Below are 18521 nucleotides of genomic sequence, written 5' to 3'. Positions count from 1 at the left end.
AGTTGTCCGTCAGCCCGCTGAAAAGCTTACGAACAGATTCTTCTTTTCGTGGCTGGCAGTACCCTATCATCTGATAAAGATCGGGGATAGGGCGGGGGTCGACGTCAAACATGTTCGCTGATTATGTTCACATGGGTTTCTTACAGTATGTCCTTGCAACACTTTATAATTTACAAAAAGTTATCAAAATATGAACTTTGAAGCGGAGTAACAGGGGTGACAGCGACATGTCGCTTGAGTGAGATATATTACTACGCCCTCACAGACCGATAGCACGAATTGAGAATTTGTGAGCTGTCTGATGACGCCCTCAAAAAAGAGCGTGCTTGAGTTATTATCACAAATGTCGACTGGCAACAGTGACTGAGTGCATATGGTTGCGATATCTTTCAGACAATGTTTATGTACGGCCAAATATTTGTTTACGTTGAGGAAAACATAAAAGATCATTGAAATGTCCTTCCGACGACGTAAGTTGAAGTTCTCGTCGCATGCCGAGACCCAGTGGTGACGATCACAGGATGGTTAGGTACCCGCATATGTTCCACAAAATTTCAAGGCATCCCTTATCTGAGAATTTCCAACGAAAGAGACACACGTATTCAAAGAAATATGGGAGAAAATTAGACAAGAATACATTCTTTAATTTACAGAATGTACGAAAAGGAGAGAGAATTTCAAAAAACAGTTACAGCCATCTCAATGTTGTACAGAGCATAATTACACAAGAAACGTTCAATGTTATACATTTTGTTTGTCCCAGTGTCGAGGTATATCGTCCTAAGAACGAAGGATTTGAGATAAATATTTTTCGCAGTCGGATTTTGGTTTGCTTTTATTGTAAGGAGATTGTGTCTGATGAAACCTGATGTGCCATCAGTTGGTCTATAAGGAGGTGGAAATATTGATCTGCCTGGCATGAAATTTGGTTTGAAGAAAGGAGACAAGTCAGACTCTGAATCAGATGATGATGATGGTGATGGTGATGGAGGCAAGAGGAAATTCAAATTGAAAGGACCAAAGTTGCCCTCATTTGGCCTCAAGTTTGGAGGAAAGAAGGGAAAGAAAGGGGACTCAGGATCTGATAGTGAAGATGATGATGACAAGAAACTCAAACTGAAAGGACCAAAGTTAGATGTAGACACTCCAAAGCTAAAGGGAGGTGATGGTGATCTTAACTTTGGAATTGACGTTGACTCTGGAGACAAGTCCATTGAAAAAGATGTAGACTTTGATCTCAAAGAAGGTATGCAAGGTGTAGTACATGGTAATGGAAGTGGCAAGAAAGGAGGAACTTTCAAAGATTACTACGGGAAAGGAATAAAATTTCTCATAAGTCAACATTATCTTCATCTGATGGTGAAGGTATTCACCGGAAGAAGAAATCCAAATTAAAGGAAGGGAACCTGGATGCAGGTACCATGTCTGAAGTAGATGACAAGAAATTTGGAATTGATAATAATAATGATGGAACAAGTCTTAGAATACACCTGGTGCCTCATGTAATATTGATACTGCCACCAAGATGGACTTCAATGGAAGTTAGTTACCAGATGGTGCTGGGGATGCAGATGTTGACCTATCATCACCCAAAGTGAAACGCGGTGAGAAGACCCATGGCAAAGATCTTGACCTTGACACAGTGGAATACTGGTGCTATAAAAATCGGTACTTGTTGAACATCATGACTCTAAATATCAAATCAAATTTGAATCTGTCTGACTTAAAAAATCAATTAAAATAATTTTCTGAGCGAAAAAATAGTGGTCACTTGCCTAATTAACCCTTTATATACAATTTCAATATACAAAATGGTTATTGATGAAAACGCTGTATGGAACAATAAAAACATGTTACAAAATTCGGGTATAGGATTACATGGCAAACAGAAGAATCTTCTGATCAAAGTTGGTACTTTTTGTTCAGATTACAATTTAAATGGCACATTTGATTCTCCTTTCGTTTCTTCAGCTGCGGCCATCATGGAACTGAACCGGGATTCAGGGTTCGCCAGTAACACTGTCGGCTTGTCGAATTCAACAATCTGTGAAAAAAAGTCACACGAAAAATTACAATTTTTGCAATAACATGCAGAACGATATTGAGAATCACCGCGTATGTGTTTTACATAGGGAAATGAATAGCCAGATTAAAACGAGTCATCACCATTTGATTGCTGCACACTTAATGAAGCTTGTTATCTCTTGTTTTTTGAAATTATGAAAACATAAGGGGCTCGTTATAACATGGTGTGTCTGATATCGTGACATTGAGGCCCCCTAGACGATGCTGAATAAATACTTTGCATAGACGAATATGTTGTCCGCTATTAAATTATTGTTCTTGATAGTACAGACTTGAAAGTTAAACACAGGATGTGATCAACATAGTTATAGGACATAGACTGAGAACTAAAAAGACGCTGAAAAGGAAATAACAAAAGTTACGGCTTCCTATAAACATGTTGCTTTTTGACTCCTTCATCCTACAGGCAAATGGCCAATTACAGTTTGAGGTACGTATCCACTACCAATTACCAAATGAAGCAATGAGGAGTCACAGTGTCTTTCTTAACAACACTACACCGTACTTAAGTCTCGAAATAACCACCCCGTGATACTGATCGAGGCTACCACCCTGGCCACAACCGAGTCTTGAATTCACTATCCCTTTGCCTATGAGTACTACCCATCGGGCCTTGCTGCTGTCTCTGTTGAAATGCAAGAGTATACAATACGTACCCGTCCATCTTCCATAACCATCACTCTATCACAGGAAAGGACAGTGTTCAGTCTGTGTGCAATTGTCAGCATAGTACAATCTTTAAAAGCATTACGGATGGTTTCCTGGATCAGAGAATCAGTCTCTGTATCAATAGCTGCAGTTGCTTCATCTAGCATCATGATCTACAAAAATAAAATAGCATATCACTATGGTCTTCTTTTTATTCAATGATCATAATGTGTAATTCTTTTCAATTGTTTGATATATAATGTTATCACAATATCAAACTTTTGTGTCAAAAGTGCTGGGTCGTGCAAAATTGGCATATCATTATTTAAAATGGATAGTTGTATTGATTACAAATTTCTGCAAACTTCAAAGGATATCTTTCGTCATCATACATGTTTGAAACCTATGGATATCGTACAGTAAATTCCAGTATCAACGGACGCAGAGTCCATTAAATTTAGGCTTAGTGGACGCTATTGGATCTTAGACCTCATGAAAGGTTTATGTAAAAACTGGGGTAACTCGACAAAAAACTACTTTATTTCGAAAAACATACATCTCTCACAATCCTTCAGCACTGATCTAAAACCTATTGATTTATGCGGAATATTTCTGTCGAGCTGCAGTTTTTTCATGTGCACTCCACTGAGCAGTATGAGTTTTAATTCGTTACGCTTGGCTGATATAATGGACATGTTCCTGGTCTGCAAGCAATAAAATGTTCATCCAGGTATTCCGAAAACACTATATATACTCCAGTCAATCTACGCCAAAAAAGGGGTCAACCTAGGACTAATTGCAACAGAAATTATTTCTTCACCATGCATTTTAGAATGGTCCTAGAAATAACACACTAAAAGTATAATAAAATCTAAGGGGTGCAACAGTGCCTAATTTGCATAAATGTAAAGGGGGCTTATGGGTATAAAATTGTCGCTGATAGATGGTTTCTACTTAAAATATGTGGCTAAACATGATTTTGATACAGGTTTTTTGGCTTATTTGCCTCCTTTTTGGTCTGGGCAATGTTGTTGAAAATATTTTGTCGTCATAGAAATATTCCTCATTTGCATAAATCCAATATGGCCGCCACAACACTTCACTTTTCTTAGTTTTTCTCGAATTAATAACTATTTTTAAGCTACTACTGACAGCAATAGAATAATTTTTTCACATTGTATTTTAGACAAGTCCTAGAATAACATGCTAAAAGCCGAGTACAATCTAGAATTGTAAACAGTGCCTAATTTGCATAGATGTAAAAAGATTATGGGTACAAACTTAGTGCTGATAGAATGTTTCTTCTAAAAATAATTGGCTAAACATGATATCTTATGCAGGTTTTTGGCTTATTTGCCTTGTTTTTGGTTTAGGTAATGTTGATGGAAATATCTAGTCGTCATAGAAATATTCCTAATTTGCATAAATCCAATATGGCCGCCACAACCTTCACTTTTCTTTGTATTTTTCCCAATTAATAACTATTTTTAAGCTAAGTCTGACAGCAATAGAATTATTTATACACTGTGTATTTCAGAGAAGTCCTAAAATGACATACTAAAAGCCTCTTACAATCTAGAAATGTAAACAATGCCTAATTTGCATATATGTAAAAAGATTATGTTATTAACTAGGTGCTGATAGAATGTTCCTACTAAAAATATTCGGCTAAACATGATATATGCGGATTTTGGGCTTATTTGCCTTGTGTTTGATTCAGGCAAGGTTGATTAAAATATTTTGTCGTCATAAAAATATTCTTCATTTGCATAAATCCAATATGGCCGCCACAACACTTCGCTTTTCTTTGTATGTCCCTAATTAAAAGCTACTTCTGACAGCAATAGAATTTAATTTTTCTTTGTGTATTTTAGAGAGGTCCTAGAATGACATACTAAAAGTCCAATACAATCTAAGAGGTATAACATTACCTAATATGTATAGATATAAACGGATAATGGGAGCAATACATTCACTGATAAAAGAAATATGCATATTGAATTGAGAAAAATGCGACATCATGTTCAAGTAATGTATGCATTTATCTTAATTTTTGTCCAGGCAATATTTTGAATACATTTTATCGCCCGAGAAATATTCCTAATTTGCCTAAATCAAGTATAGCTGCCACTGCATTTCACATAAAAATTATATGTAATCTACACAACAAGTAGTTTTTGTTTCCACTCTGTATTGAATGTGGAGAATGACAAACAAAATGACTATTAAGAGGGGAGACAGTGCATAATTTGAATAAATATAAAACTTAGAAAAGGAACAAAATCGTCGCTGTTAATATATTTCTTAAAAATATATTCAGCAAATTGATATTTAATTCAAGCAATTTGATTATTTAATGTACTTTTTGTGTTTGTAGGCAATGCATAAAATCATTTAAGACTCCTCATTTTACATAACTGCAATGTGCCCCTCCTACCACTTTACTTTTCCCTGTTTTGACCTATAGTATAAATGACTATATATAATGTTAAAAAACAACGGAGATAATTAGAACTAAATTTTAGTAGGGTCATGGAAGTTACATATCGCAAGTTTAAAGGCCTGTGTTGGCACCAGATTTTCTCATCAGAAAATTTACCCACAGATTACAATTTCAATGGAAAACAAAAGGCTATTACACCTCAATCATTCTCTTACAGACTAGAACAAAGGCGATCCCAGGGATCGCGAAAAGTGCATTTAATGAAGTTGTGCATAAGACAGCTAATTTACCCAAATGCTAAATGGGGCATAGATGCTATACAAACCTGGTGCTGATAATCTATTTACGAAAGTGATTTAAGAGATAAGCTGACATTGTAATGACTATGTAACATCATTTTTTATTTTAGTTCAGGAATGTTTTCAAATATATCTTACAGTGATAAAAAAAATTATTATTTGCATTTGTCCAATAAGTCAACCATGTCACTTCCTTTTTCTAATTGGAATATGAATTATTTCTTCACCTTAAATACTTAAAGGTCCAAGAAAGGTATATTCAAAGTCTAATACAATCGACATTGTACAAAGGGATAATTTTAAAAGATTTTATAGGAAACGCCTACACTGTATTAAATGTAAAAATTGAAACTTGAAATGTTTTACAATATTGAAAAGAGAGATTGGAAGTTTTTACTAACATTGCCAAATATATTTTACCTAATTTTTAGCGATTCCTCATGTGTGCATAAATCCTATATGATGAGCATTAAAATAATTTTCTGTAATTTTCAAGTTGACGTCAACTTATTTTAATTAATTATGTTATCAGTAAAATGAGAAGTTACATTAAGAGACACTACTTGTTTAAGTTATTTAATACTTTAAATTCTTCCTATCGAAAGATGTCCATTTTATAACTTGAATGAACATTTTGCTCAGTACAAAGAAATTGACTGTTTATTTATTTTCTGTGTATTTTAACTCATTGTAATGATTATATACAAATAGGGCCTACAGAATGAAAAGCCCTGTAAAAATAAACAATGATTATTCATAATAGTTCATTTCAATTATCTAGAGAATTTGCATAATGTCAATAACATTGGCAACTTACTGGAAGATTTGGATTTTCTTAATGCATACCAAAATGCTTGGCCAAATAACCAACACTTTGTACTAAGCGAGGCTGAAGAAAATTTGTGTTTCAGCTCTATTTTCTTTTATTTTCACCCTTACCCCGTATTACTAATATAGATTAAGTGTTGGTAAAATGTAATTAAAGACCAGGTTGTGTGGTCACTGGTAAATCAGATCTACTTTTGACTGTGTGCAACTTGCCTGTTCATGCCACATACAGAAATTTATGATAATAATGATAAATAAATTATAATGATCATGATGATGTAGAGGTACAATTGTTACACTATATTGCCAATTATCATGAAATATAGATAAGGAAACTGTTCCTTTATCAGCTGAAAGACATTACAATAATCAAAGGACACTGCATTTCTCAAAATTTTGAAATTTCTTGAAGACAACAATTGAAAATTAATATAAAGTCATATAATGGACTGAAGAGAGAGATTTCCTGTTTAATCTTACCGTACACAGCCATAGCATTTAAGGAAAAACTGAAAAAAATCTGTTGATTGAATCATGATAATCTAAATCACTGGTAAATGCAAATCTAGATACTTTTCATAATGTTACATGGTCTAGCTGCTCTTTCAAATTTTCATGACCGTGAAACAAGAAAACCAAAATGTGAAGGGATTTGCATCACAGAAGCTGCCGTTAACGAGTTTATCAATTAGGATATCAAATTTGGACATCAAATTATCATAAAATTGATTATCCTGTATTTTGAACCTTATGGAAGTCTCACCTCAGATTGCCAGACTCTCAATTCCTTAAGTGATCGATCTTATTGGTGATAATACAAAAGTCTAATAATCTGCAAATGGGAAGTCCATTACATAACAGCCCCATGAGTGATACTTGCACATCTAAGATCTGATATGATAGGCAGTACAATTATATCATCCTATGCTTCACATCTTTTCATTGAGTTGCCCTTCCCATACTTATGGGTTCTACCATGAACTGCAGCAGCATGAATAACCCCAGAAGAAAGCAAAATCTAGACTTTCTGTTGTCAACGAAAGGATTCTGGCTGTAAACAAATGAACCACCTAGAGGAAGATGTAAACAGAGAGGAAGAGGAAGAAATTTTGATATGATAATGACCATCATAATAATTGTCATCACCACTACCATCATGGTGATTCAAATGATGTTCGTATTTATACTAATGATAGTTTAATAATGAGAAAGATGATTCACAGGCACAACTGTTAAGTGTGGGGAACCATTTATTAGTAACTGAATATTTCCATCGTCATTGAAGATAGTGACCAAAAGCATAAAATATTCCTTCAAAAATTTTACTGCAATCGAACATGTTGAGGATAAAATGACTGAAAATGACAATTGATGTCAAATTATTGAACACGTCCAATGATTTTTATGAATAACCTTATCGCCGTAAAAGAAAGAAGAATATCCAAAGAAAGAATTCTGATTCCCTTTATTTAAATAGTAATGCTCTGAAACTCTTCTCTTTATTCATTGCATTTCTGAATAACCAGAAAATGTCAATGGAAGCTATTGTAGTCTTATTGTATTCAGAAGACCGTTTGTGTCAATTATGCAAATTAGGCCTTTTGTATTAAAATAATTAGCATGCAAATTAGGTCAACCTCATTTGTTTTAGGTAATTCTTGCAAAACCTTAACAATTTCATTGAGAAAAAAAATTGTTTAAATATGAGCTTAAACATTCATTTTGTCTGAAATAGTGGAAAAACTGCGAATATATGCAAATTACTTAATTTGCATATATTTATTGTTCAAGACATTTAGAAAATAACTTGTTGAACCTTACTAAATTGTGTTGCAATGAAAAAGTCACTTGAATTCAGTTTACATGTCCAAAATGTGAGTATAGCGGTCATTTTAAAGGCGATATATAGCTAATTTGAATATATGCAAATTTAACCAATTTGCACCCCTTATATTTTCCTATACTTTTAATATGTCATTAGTGAGACCTTTCCAAAGGTCATGGTGAAGAAATAATTTCTGTTGCAATTAGTCCTAGGTTAAACCCTAGATTGACTGGACTAATATACTGTCAGCTTATTTTGAGAAATATTCAACCGTAAAAGGTGCATAATAATAACGTTATTAAAATAAATACTGAGATTTATGTCCTTGTAGGCCATATCGCAGGCTTTGGTGTATCCAAGACATGGTCCTTCACTGTATGATGCAATCAGACGTAAATCCCAGTATTTTCTGAATAACCTTACATAATCATTATAGTGATCAAGGAGATGTAAAGGAAAACGCAAATTGTTGACATCCCTGCCTCTACGTACCTTGCTATTTCTAAGAATAGCTCTAGCCATACATATTAACTGTCTCTCCCCGACTGAAAAGTTCTCCCCATTTTCCACCACAGGTGCCTCTAACTGTTTCTCCAAGACACTGATGGCATTTTTCATATAGGCTCTTTCCAGGGCACTCCATAGTTCCTCATCAGAATGCTCATTGAAAGGATCCAGGTTGTACCTAGGAACAGAGACAAAATAAAATGATAAAGCTCTAGAGAAAAAATATAAAAAACAATGACTCTAAATAAGGATATTCGAAAGAAATAAAATCATTAACACGACATATTTGCCATCAATGAAAGTATGAATTACCTGACGGTTCCAACAAAGAGGACTGGATCTTGAGGAATGATAGAAAGTTTTGTCCGTAGATCTTCTAATCCCATTTTACTGACATCTAAACCGTCAATCAAAATCTCTCCCTCGGTTAGTTCCACCAGTCTGAACAGGGCAACGCCGAGCGATGACTTACCTGAAGGAAAATGTGATCTTCCAATCAGATACATGTCATGTACTATCAACAATGATAATGATTGGGTTAGAACTCTGAACAATAATTAAAGCTCACGTCTGATTGGCTAATTACAAATAATTCTTCACAACGTACCTGAACCTGTCCTGCCCACAATACCAATCTTCTCCTGAGGTTTGATGTCAAATGAGACACTCTTCAGCACCAATGGTAGCTTTTCTCTGTACCGAAGCTTCACTCCTTTGTATACAATGCTCCCTTCCATTGGCCAGCTCTTTGGTGGCTCATGACCCTTCACCTTTGCCGGTGCCTCTTCAGGGATATTCTAACATCGGAAAAGTACATGGAAGGAATGTTTAAGATGCCGTTAGTATGCAAATCTAATTGTTACTGGAGTCCCATAGCTGTTACATTTTCCCCTTTTGAATGGGCTACAAATGTATTAAACAGTTAAACTACCGTGATTTTTCTAACCGATAACTGCCAATTTCCTCAAAGGTTTTAAGCAGTAATCGTTTTTTTACGGGAGGGGGGGGGGGGGTCTGTGGAACTTAAGCTACCTGCCGTGTATTAATGAAAAGCAAAATACTATCACAATGGGTCAATGGAATAAATAATGCACGTGAAAAGGATTGTTGCCTGACTACTGATTTAAATAATGTCCATTTCTAACCTTAAATATTCGATACAATTCTAGCTGAATGTACGTTTCAGGTTAGTAATACCATGAAAACAACTCTGCCATTCGACAAGCAACTGCAAATTTAGCAGACTACTGGCGGCGCTGTTCTACGAGTCTCGAGAAAAACTTTACAGCTTTCCAATTGACTTTCTAAGTCTCTGGTTTGCAACCCTCTAATCTGCACTGTTTTGCCCTGAACAGGTGACACACACCTCGTGAAATGTTGCCCATTTTTCCAGCCTACTGTGAACGTAAACGGTCAAAGGCAGAAGAGGGCGAAAAATACATGGTCAATAAGGGGTCCTGAATCATGGTAAATAATAAGGTCTGAATCCTACAGACAAACAACAACTATAATAAAGGGCTCAGTGCCATGACAGCTAACACACGAATTTTTTCTGATATTAACGTACACACTTGTTGAAGATATCATGTCAGTATACCCAATTTAAGCAATGTGTATGTTCATTCAAATAAAAAAATATTTCTTACCTTTGTGTAATGCCTCATTCTTTCAACACTGGTAAATCTTGCCTCTACTTCAGCACCGAAATTTACACTAAAACTGAGTAATGTACCAACCTACCACAGAGAGGTACATGGAGGCCGGTAAAATGTAAACACAGCACAATTAGGGAGAGATTATTCACTTATTCATTCGTCATTCATAAAAAGGGTGTACAAATTTATCATGTCAGTGAGTCTCAGGCAATCAAGATAAATGAGAAGCCAGATGAAGTGAAATAGCGCGTTTACATGTGAAAGCATAGGTTAATTATATGTATGATCCACTGCATTTGTTGCCAGGGAAACAAAATTTGAAGGAGCTGTATCCATTTTCTCCTCTTACCTGTATAGTGTAGGAAAGGGCAAGTCCGGCTACTGCAGATGATATCACTTCACGGGTCAGGACAGCCAGAAGTGCGGTTGTGATAACAATTCCTAGCGCCAGTATATCCATTCGAAACCTGGTCCACTGTATGCACATCATAGTGTATAGATATGCCACAGAATTGTCCTCTACTAGTTGGCAAAACCTGACAAGAAAATAAATCAAAGGAAGACTCATTTGGACAACGTGTGCCAAAAGTAATGCATGTTTCCGAAGCAAAACGTAACAAAAACAATATCTTCATTAAAGTTTGTTTCCAGTAATCGCAAGCTTGATGAGTCTTATAGGTTATATAGTTTGAGGTGGAGGGACTGTAGTTTGAGGTGAATACAGGTGATTCATGATCGTTGCACCTCTTCGAATTCGGCGCATTCAGCTTTGATATTTAGCCTACTCACAGAAACCCATTAATAACGGTGCAAATGAATGTTACACTCATCAAACATCTGACATGACTAAGTGTATGTTTTACCAATGTGACTTAGAAGTTCAACCAAAGTCAGTACATTCATTTTCGACATATGGTCTCATTCCATAATTTCATCAAATATGCAAATCAGCTATTACAAGTAAGCCATGCCATCAAACTCTCACTATATGCAACTAACTTTGACATATGAACCCTTGAAGTCTGATCAAATACAGAGCATTCTTGTCAGGTTCGATATAAGGCCTAATCGCACAAAGTACTTAAATATGCAAACAAGCTAATTATGATGAGACACGCCCAGCGAACTTCCAGCATGACTAAAGCTAAGCACAATAAATGTACAGTAGAAGAAAAACCGAAGTGAGTTCATTCAGTTTTGATATAAAGCCAAACTACATAAAGTCATTAAATATGCGATTGAGCTAGTGATGAACATGTTATACTAACCAAACATACAGCATGATGAAAACTAAACGTGACCAATATCGTAAAATCTGCTCAATATCACTGTATTCAGCTTACCCATAAGACCTCATAACAATATCTATCAAATATGCAAATGAGTTAACAATGTTATTTCACACATCGCATTTTGAGCAAAACTTAATATTAGTGTAACCAATGAAGCTCAGAAATCGGCAGATTTGGTTTGAATATATGGTCCAATTAAATAGACTCGTTAATATGCAAATGAGGTAGCAGGAATGTACCATACTTACCATACTTGTAGAATAATTAAACGTATGCACTTTAAAAGTCTGATAAAATTCAGCGTATTCAGCTGTGATATATAAACTTATTACAGATATCCATCAAAATATGCAAATGACCTAATACTTAGAATATCGTGCTCATCAAACTTACCACGTATGTAGATTTAAGTATGTTCAATGGGAAGTAGCATTAATGTTTTCCCTAATTGGAGAAATTCATGTTATATGCGAATGCACTAATGACTTGAATTTTTACACGTCAATTTTCAGCATAAATGGACCTTATTATGTTCCATGAGCAGCAGTGGTCTTATCAAAATCAGTTCAATCAGTTTTGACATATAGCCTAATCACAGAAATTCATTAAATATGCAAATGAGCTCATAACTAGAATTACTAGAATGAGAACACCCAATTAATCAACGAGTAGCATATTTACGGCTCAAATCAATCCACTCAGTATCGATCTTATTAATGAAATTCAATAAATTTGCAAATGCACATATAATCAGCATATAACGCTCATAAAATTTTCAGCATACGATGTGATTCGATACACTGAAATTCGATTACAATTATTCTTTAAATTTACGGATCTGTAAGCCACGCCAACCAAATTTCTTGCACATTTAAGACTACAAAACAATTTTAGCGCTGCAGGGTAACATCAAATTACGTTTTATTAATTCTGAAGATATAGCACATTGCACAAATATATTCCTTTAGCAAATGGTCATTAATTATTCCACACCCACCAAAATCTACTCAGATCTAGATTCTTTCATGATTATGCATTCAAAAAGATAAAGCAAATGGTTTCATCATAAGCGATGAGCAAGGCATGATGAAAAGGGAAAATTTGCATAACAGTCAAACCTAGGTGTTTCTGTCTGCAACGTTTGAGCGCCCTGATTTGTCTGATGTAAATATGGAATTAGTCGAAATTACCTTTCGGTGAACTTGTCTATACGTTTATAAGCATGGATCGTTGGCAGCCCCTGGATGGTTGAGGTCAGGAGAGAGACCCTCGGTGACCGAGTGACGTTGTCCAGTCGTTTGCAATCACGTATGCCAGCACGGAAAAACTTGATACACACCACGAATATGAAGACAAGTATCACCAGCGCGATTAGGAACAACGGAAACACGATACAGATGGTGAGGATTGCAAAGCCGACGAGTATAAAGTTTTGCACGGCTATGTCCAATCCAAGCGGAATCCAAACATCCACTGTAAATTCAGAAACGAGAACAGCAGGGTCAGGGTCATGGCAGTCTTGCTAGACAGTCAAAATATGCCAATGCATCATTCATGTTCCACATATGTGTTCCAAAGCAGCATACAGGATGATGTCCAGTCTACGTGTCTTGTTTTACACAATATTTAACACCTTTTCAATTTCAAGTATTTATATTTCTTGCAATACAAACATATAAAAAGGCCAGTAGCTGTGGTTTTTGATGATTTTGTCATGGTTTGCTTTGTATGCCAATTGCAAACTCTCTTTCTATTCCCCACAGCATTTTGAAACACTCGCCATTAAGCTTGCCAAGACAGCCTCTATACGTGCACTGCAATTATTAACATTTTAAATGTAATCAGGACCTAAATTTACTTGTCAACTACAGTCTACACATGTTAGCTACGTTGACAAGCTGTACCTCAACATGGGCGTAGAACAAGAGACTGGAGTTGACATTTAAAACAAAAAGTGAAAAAAATCGTCCAAAGTTACAGCTCCTCGCCCTTTCAGGAGGAAGTCTAAAATTATGTATTGTAAAGTTTATATTTCTGTGCATCGTTTGAAGTTATCGTTCACCTCCATTCCAAGAGAATCTATAGAAATGTTTGTATGAATTAAAATATATGAACCTTTGTAGAATACACAATGTTTGTTGTAGATATTCAGAATTTAAGAGATGAATCTGTCTCTCAATCGCGATGCTAGGGCCTGATGTAACAAGGTTGTGAAAGTTGTAATCTTTTGATCCTTTTGTTCCAGATAATGAATGAAATTGAGATAATAAAACTTCTAAAAACCTGATTAGTATTAATTTGAGTATGACAGGTGTTTCATTACAGAGTGCAATTGGTATGTGACCCAGACTTGACTTGAACCTAAATTTGTGCATGGGCTTTAAATCTAATCCAACAAGTCTTAATTGGATGAGTGAATGGAAACGTTTGTGAAAACCCATTGTCTTATAACATACACATGGATGTTTCATAATGCTAGAAACGAAAGTAGAGTGATTACAAAGTCATAATTTGATCACCTGACTAGCTTCAAAGATACCTCAGAATGCTTGTAAAAAGAAAAGGGCGTGTACAGTAAAAAGCCAATATTCATCATCAGTAGAAGAGGTTTATAACAACTAGTCTAGTTAATGATTGTTATATATAGACACGAAACATATTTAAACGGCTAATTGGCTAGGCCAGCCCTGACCAGCTCAATTTTATCGTATGTATACCTATATCACTCATAAGGTATCTGACAAGAACTTTGTTGTTTCTGCTCTGAAAATCAATAGATGGTTCTTCAACTAGAACTGCTTGAAGAAGTTAACCCCCTTTCAATACTTTCAATACAGAAGCACCGGTGTACTTACTTTCATCGACGTCATTAGAAAAGCGAGTCAAGATTCTTCCGGTTGGGGTTGTGTCGAAAAAACTCATGGGACTTCGGAACACTTGAGTGAAGACCCGGTTGTGGAGGTTGGAGGATGCTCTGAGACAAATCTGCAAGGAAAACATGGGAAATGACACTGAACACAGGAACTGTAAAAGCATCGGCTATAGAGGAATCCATGTGTTGAAAAATACGTGATAGAAAATTCAAACCTGTGTACCTACACGAATGATGGAACCCCCATCCATCTGACAAAGCATGAGTGCACGCCTCTGTGAAACATGAGTGTGGAAAACCCAAATACTCTCAGACTGTTACAGTCAATTTCATTCGACCTTTTTGATATATAGCGTGTGTGGACACGTTGTGTGCGTAAAATCCGTATTTGTTTCCTAATACAGAGGGCAGACAGTCTCTAAAAATGATGCCATCACATAACAGTAATGTAATGAGCATGTGGTTGTTATTGATTTGAGACTTTGTTCTCTTGGAACAGAGAGTTTCAAGCTTATATCTCAAATTTATCCGCTGTAAGGCAGCTCTTTTGTAAGTCTTGTAAAGTATATGTTAGATAAATACATCACGGGTTCCATGCACGCAATGCGTGTATATCAGACAGGTTCCATAGGCACAACGTGTGTGTATCAGACAGTGTATTGGCGAGTTCAAGTGAAATAAGCTGTAACATTATCACCGAAAGATAGAAATCTTTGTATCATACTTACTGTCATGTAGATAATGGTTCTGATGACGCTGAAAAACAGAACTGCCAGAATACTGACTCCATAAATCATGGCGTAGAAATCCATATGTGGATTGTCCAGCATACTGTCACTGATCACCGTCACATTGTCCACTATGATGGATGTATTCTATTTGCAAAGACAATATACAGTTTAATACTACACACCGTACACTTTGAGGATTTCCGAGATTTTGTTTTCAAATGCATGTTCAAGCCACTGGCTTTCAACAAGCTGAAAGTCATTGCATGTAACATACAGCTGGCATAATAAGTAATATGAAATTAATGTTATTGCCTAATTGCTTTTAATTGAATAAGTTTTGCTTCAGATATGCGCTTTCAAAATATAATAGTGTTTGAGTGTACAGCTTATTTTGCTTTCATTTTGCCTTTTTTCTTATTGTTTGAGATACCGTGACCGATGTTTCACAATTGCTGCACTGTACTTCAAGACTGAAAGATTTAGTCGTATTCATGGATACTCCGCCAACTCCGACCCTAGCCATGACTGAAAGCGGTATTTTATCACGGTGATCCAAAAATGAAGTGCCACCAACAATTGACATGGCAACCTTCTTGGACATACAAATTGGAGTTTAGGCTAATTTTAGTTATCAAGTCCGGCCAAGATGTGTTAACATCCACTCAGGGGAGCCTTGTAGGCGGTCTTCCTTCCCCAATGCTGTCAATCAAGTGAACTGTACACTTTGATGGGTTCCTAGGAGATTTGGACACTGTAAGGGACATAGATGGCGAGTACGATACTACATTAAGTTATGCTGTACTGATTTTAATGCACTCTTTTCTTGTTTTTTGCCCTCATAGCAATGTCTGCTTTAAACAAACTGATGTCTTGCCAGAATCGAAAGAATGCCTTGACTGGGCGTCAAAACTGCACTTTTCAATAAGATCACCATTTGATGGCGCTCTATACGTCACATATCAAACCCACAATACAACACTTGCAAGGTAGCTCACCCCACTGCCTTGGTTGATCCAGTAACTAAGCCACCAATTGTTGAACGTCAGAAGACCAATGTACAATATGAAGAGAAATAAGACCAACGATACAACTGCATAGCCACCAGCAGCTTTGAAGTACGCATTGTATGCTGCCCACTTTACAGTTCCAACTTCCTTTTCTTCAGCGATGATTAGTTTTCCTGGAATGGAATTACAAAGAATTTATATAGAGGGTGATAGTAAGTCCTAGCACATCACGTTGTGTACTTTATGCACACAGATTGACGCATGCATCATTCTACCACACTGAGTACAGAAGATGAAAATATATTGGCAGATTGACTTTTTCACCATGTAAACATTTGCTATGTATGACCTCTCATCATCTCCTTTCATTTTATGTGAACATTTTGAACTTGGGTAAATGCTGGAGAGTGAGTACGCAAGGCTGGATACAAGTGAAATATAAAGTCAAGTTGACTACATAGTACAGATTGCCTTCCTTGTAATGAGACACATGTTACGTACATGATGTACCTTGATTGAGATTGCGTTTTAGGTCTACTGCCTTCGTAGGTAGATAACTCTGCTGTGTCACGTGTCCATTCTGTGGTCAATAAGATGATCAAGCCCCCAAAAGATTTTTTCCTCCTTGTCTAATGCAAAATATTGAAAATACACAGTTTTTTTTATTTGTTTCCCTTTTTCAGCTGACAAGATGACGTCTGACTAATGAACAACAAATGCAGAATATTTACTTCTATCATAGAATCTGGAGCGAGAGTCTGATGGTCTTATGCTTTCATCGCGCATTTGACACGACGGGATATTTTCACTGTTCATAATTGTACAGTGTTTAAGTGTAATCAAACAGAACTTTTCTAATATGCGCAATGCATTGCCAATTTTTACACTAGGGTGCTTTCAAGCAAATAAGCAAAAACGGTTGACGCCGCTAATCTTGATTGACGCCCAATAGGATAAGAAACGAAATCGCTTCTTGACTCACAGATCTGACATGACTTTGGCTCAAGCCCACTCTTTTCAATAGGGTTGGCCTTACTATTACCGGGAGAAGTGGATGTAAGGTATGTATTTGTAAATTCCTTTAACATAATGTTGAATTTTTATTGATGGAATGTATAAAGAAACTGTATTCAACTTCATAACCAAATGAGAAGGTCTGACAAAATGACAAAGCTATTTACTTACCATCGTCCTGACTCATCTCAGCTGATTCATCTCTCTTTAAACCGCTTTTGGATGCTGTAGACTCGGCACCCCTTTGTTTACTCAGCTTTAGATGAAATCCTTCCGCCATCGTTTCCCAATCTCTCTTGCTTTCATCTTCCGCATGGAAAGTCTTGATGAGACCGGCATACTCCTTATCTTCGGACATCAGTTCCGTGTGGGTTCCGTATTCTTCAATGCGTCCGTCTTTCATGAAGAGTACTTTATCACATTTGTTTAAATACTGGGCAGGAATAAAAATTGTTTTTAATTTCACTGAAAATGTCCAGGTTTGACTTTAAGAATAGAAAACTCACACAGTTACACGTACATAGGTTTCCCCCAATCTGAGAATTGATGTTACTCGTAGATGAAAGTGTAAGCAGGGAAAATTGTTGAGTCTGTTGGCTGACAACAAGTCGAGGTCAACTGAGCTCACAGAATTCCCACACTTTGGAACAACTTATACGCATATTAGACGAACACTTTTTATCTGTTTACCGGTATTTAAAGTCATACGGCTAGGCTAGCTGGCATATTCTATACTTCCATGAGTAAATATGCGAACTATGAAATATAATTTGCATAGTTATTAACCGTCTTGTACTATTCGAATTGTAACAATGCAAAGATATACGATGGTGATATTAATCAATCATGTGATAGTTGACCGTTTATCATCAACTTTTGGCACAAAGCTATTATTTTCTATATGTAGAACGTGTGTATAGAAACTCACCTGTAGCTGATGGGTAACAAACAGAACAGCCTTTCCACGCAGGGCTTCAAGGATGTAATGTTGGAAGATGTGTTGACCTACATGTGCGTCCACAGCACTGAGTGGATCATCCAACAGATAAACATCACAATCAGCATACAGAGCTCTAGCCAAACTCACTCTCTGTTTCTGACCTCCACTCAAGTTGATGCCTTTCTCTCCAATCTGAAGGATACCATACAGATGATGTCAATTTCAGACTCCAATGAGTGATTATATTATAGAAATAACGGGCGACGCGCTGGACATTAACGTTTATTTATGGGCAAGGGGGAGAGGAAAGCCAAAAATTAACAGGCAAGGCTTGCCGAGCCCGTTAATTTTGGCTTTCCTCGAGACCGCGCCCAT

At 36.3% G+C, this 18521-nt stretch overlaps 1 protein-coding gene across 1 annotated transcript in view; it reads right to left on the bottom strand.

Annotated features, from left to right (window-relative positions):
- Positions 1-611: 611 nt before the first annotated feature.
- LOC139119107 (ATP-binding cassette sub-family C member 5-like) overlaps positions 612-18521 on the bottom strand; it is a 37111-nt gene continuing 19201 nt past the window's right edge. The window contains exons 11-23 of the mRNA XM_070682745.1: positions 18135-18338; positions 17378-17639; positions 16181-16365; positions 15183-15329; positions 14438-14567; positions 12773-13055; positions 10640-10826; positions 10282-10371; positions 9243-9432; positions 8948-9107; positions 8621-8813; positions 2742-2906; positions 612-2044 (exon numbers count right to left, since the gene is read on the bottom strand). Coding sequence (XP_070538846.1) covers positions 1928-2044; positions 2742-2906; positions 8621-8813; positions 8948-9107; positions 9243-9432; positions 10282-10371; positions 10640-10826; positions 12773-13055; positions 14438-14567; positions 15183-15329; positions 16181-16365; positions 17378-17639; positions 18135-18338 — 2313 coding nt within the window. The 3' untranslated portion in view covers positions 612-1927. The remainder of the gene's footprint in view (positions 2045-2741; positions 2907-8620; positions 8814-8947; positions 9108-9242; positions 9433-10281; positions 10372-10639; positions 10827-12772; positions 13056-14437; positions 14568-15182; positions 15330-16180; positions 16366-17377; positions 17640-18134; positions 18339-18521) is intronic.

The sequence above is a fragment of the Ptychodera flava genome, chromosome 19, assembly GCF_041260155.1.
Source record: "Ptychodera flava strain L36383 chromosome 19, AS_Pfla_20210202, whole genome shotgun sequence".
Lineage (NCBI taxonomy): Eukaryota > Metazoa > Hemichordata > Enteropneusta > Ptychoderidae > Ptychodera > Ptychodera flava.
This window is presented reverse-complemented; position numbering and strand designations above follow the sequence as displayed.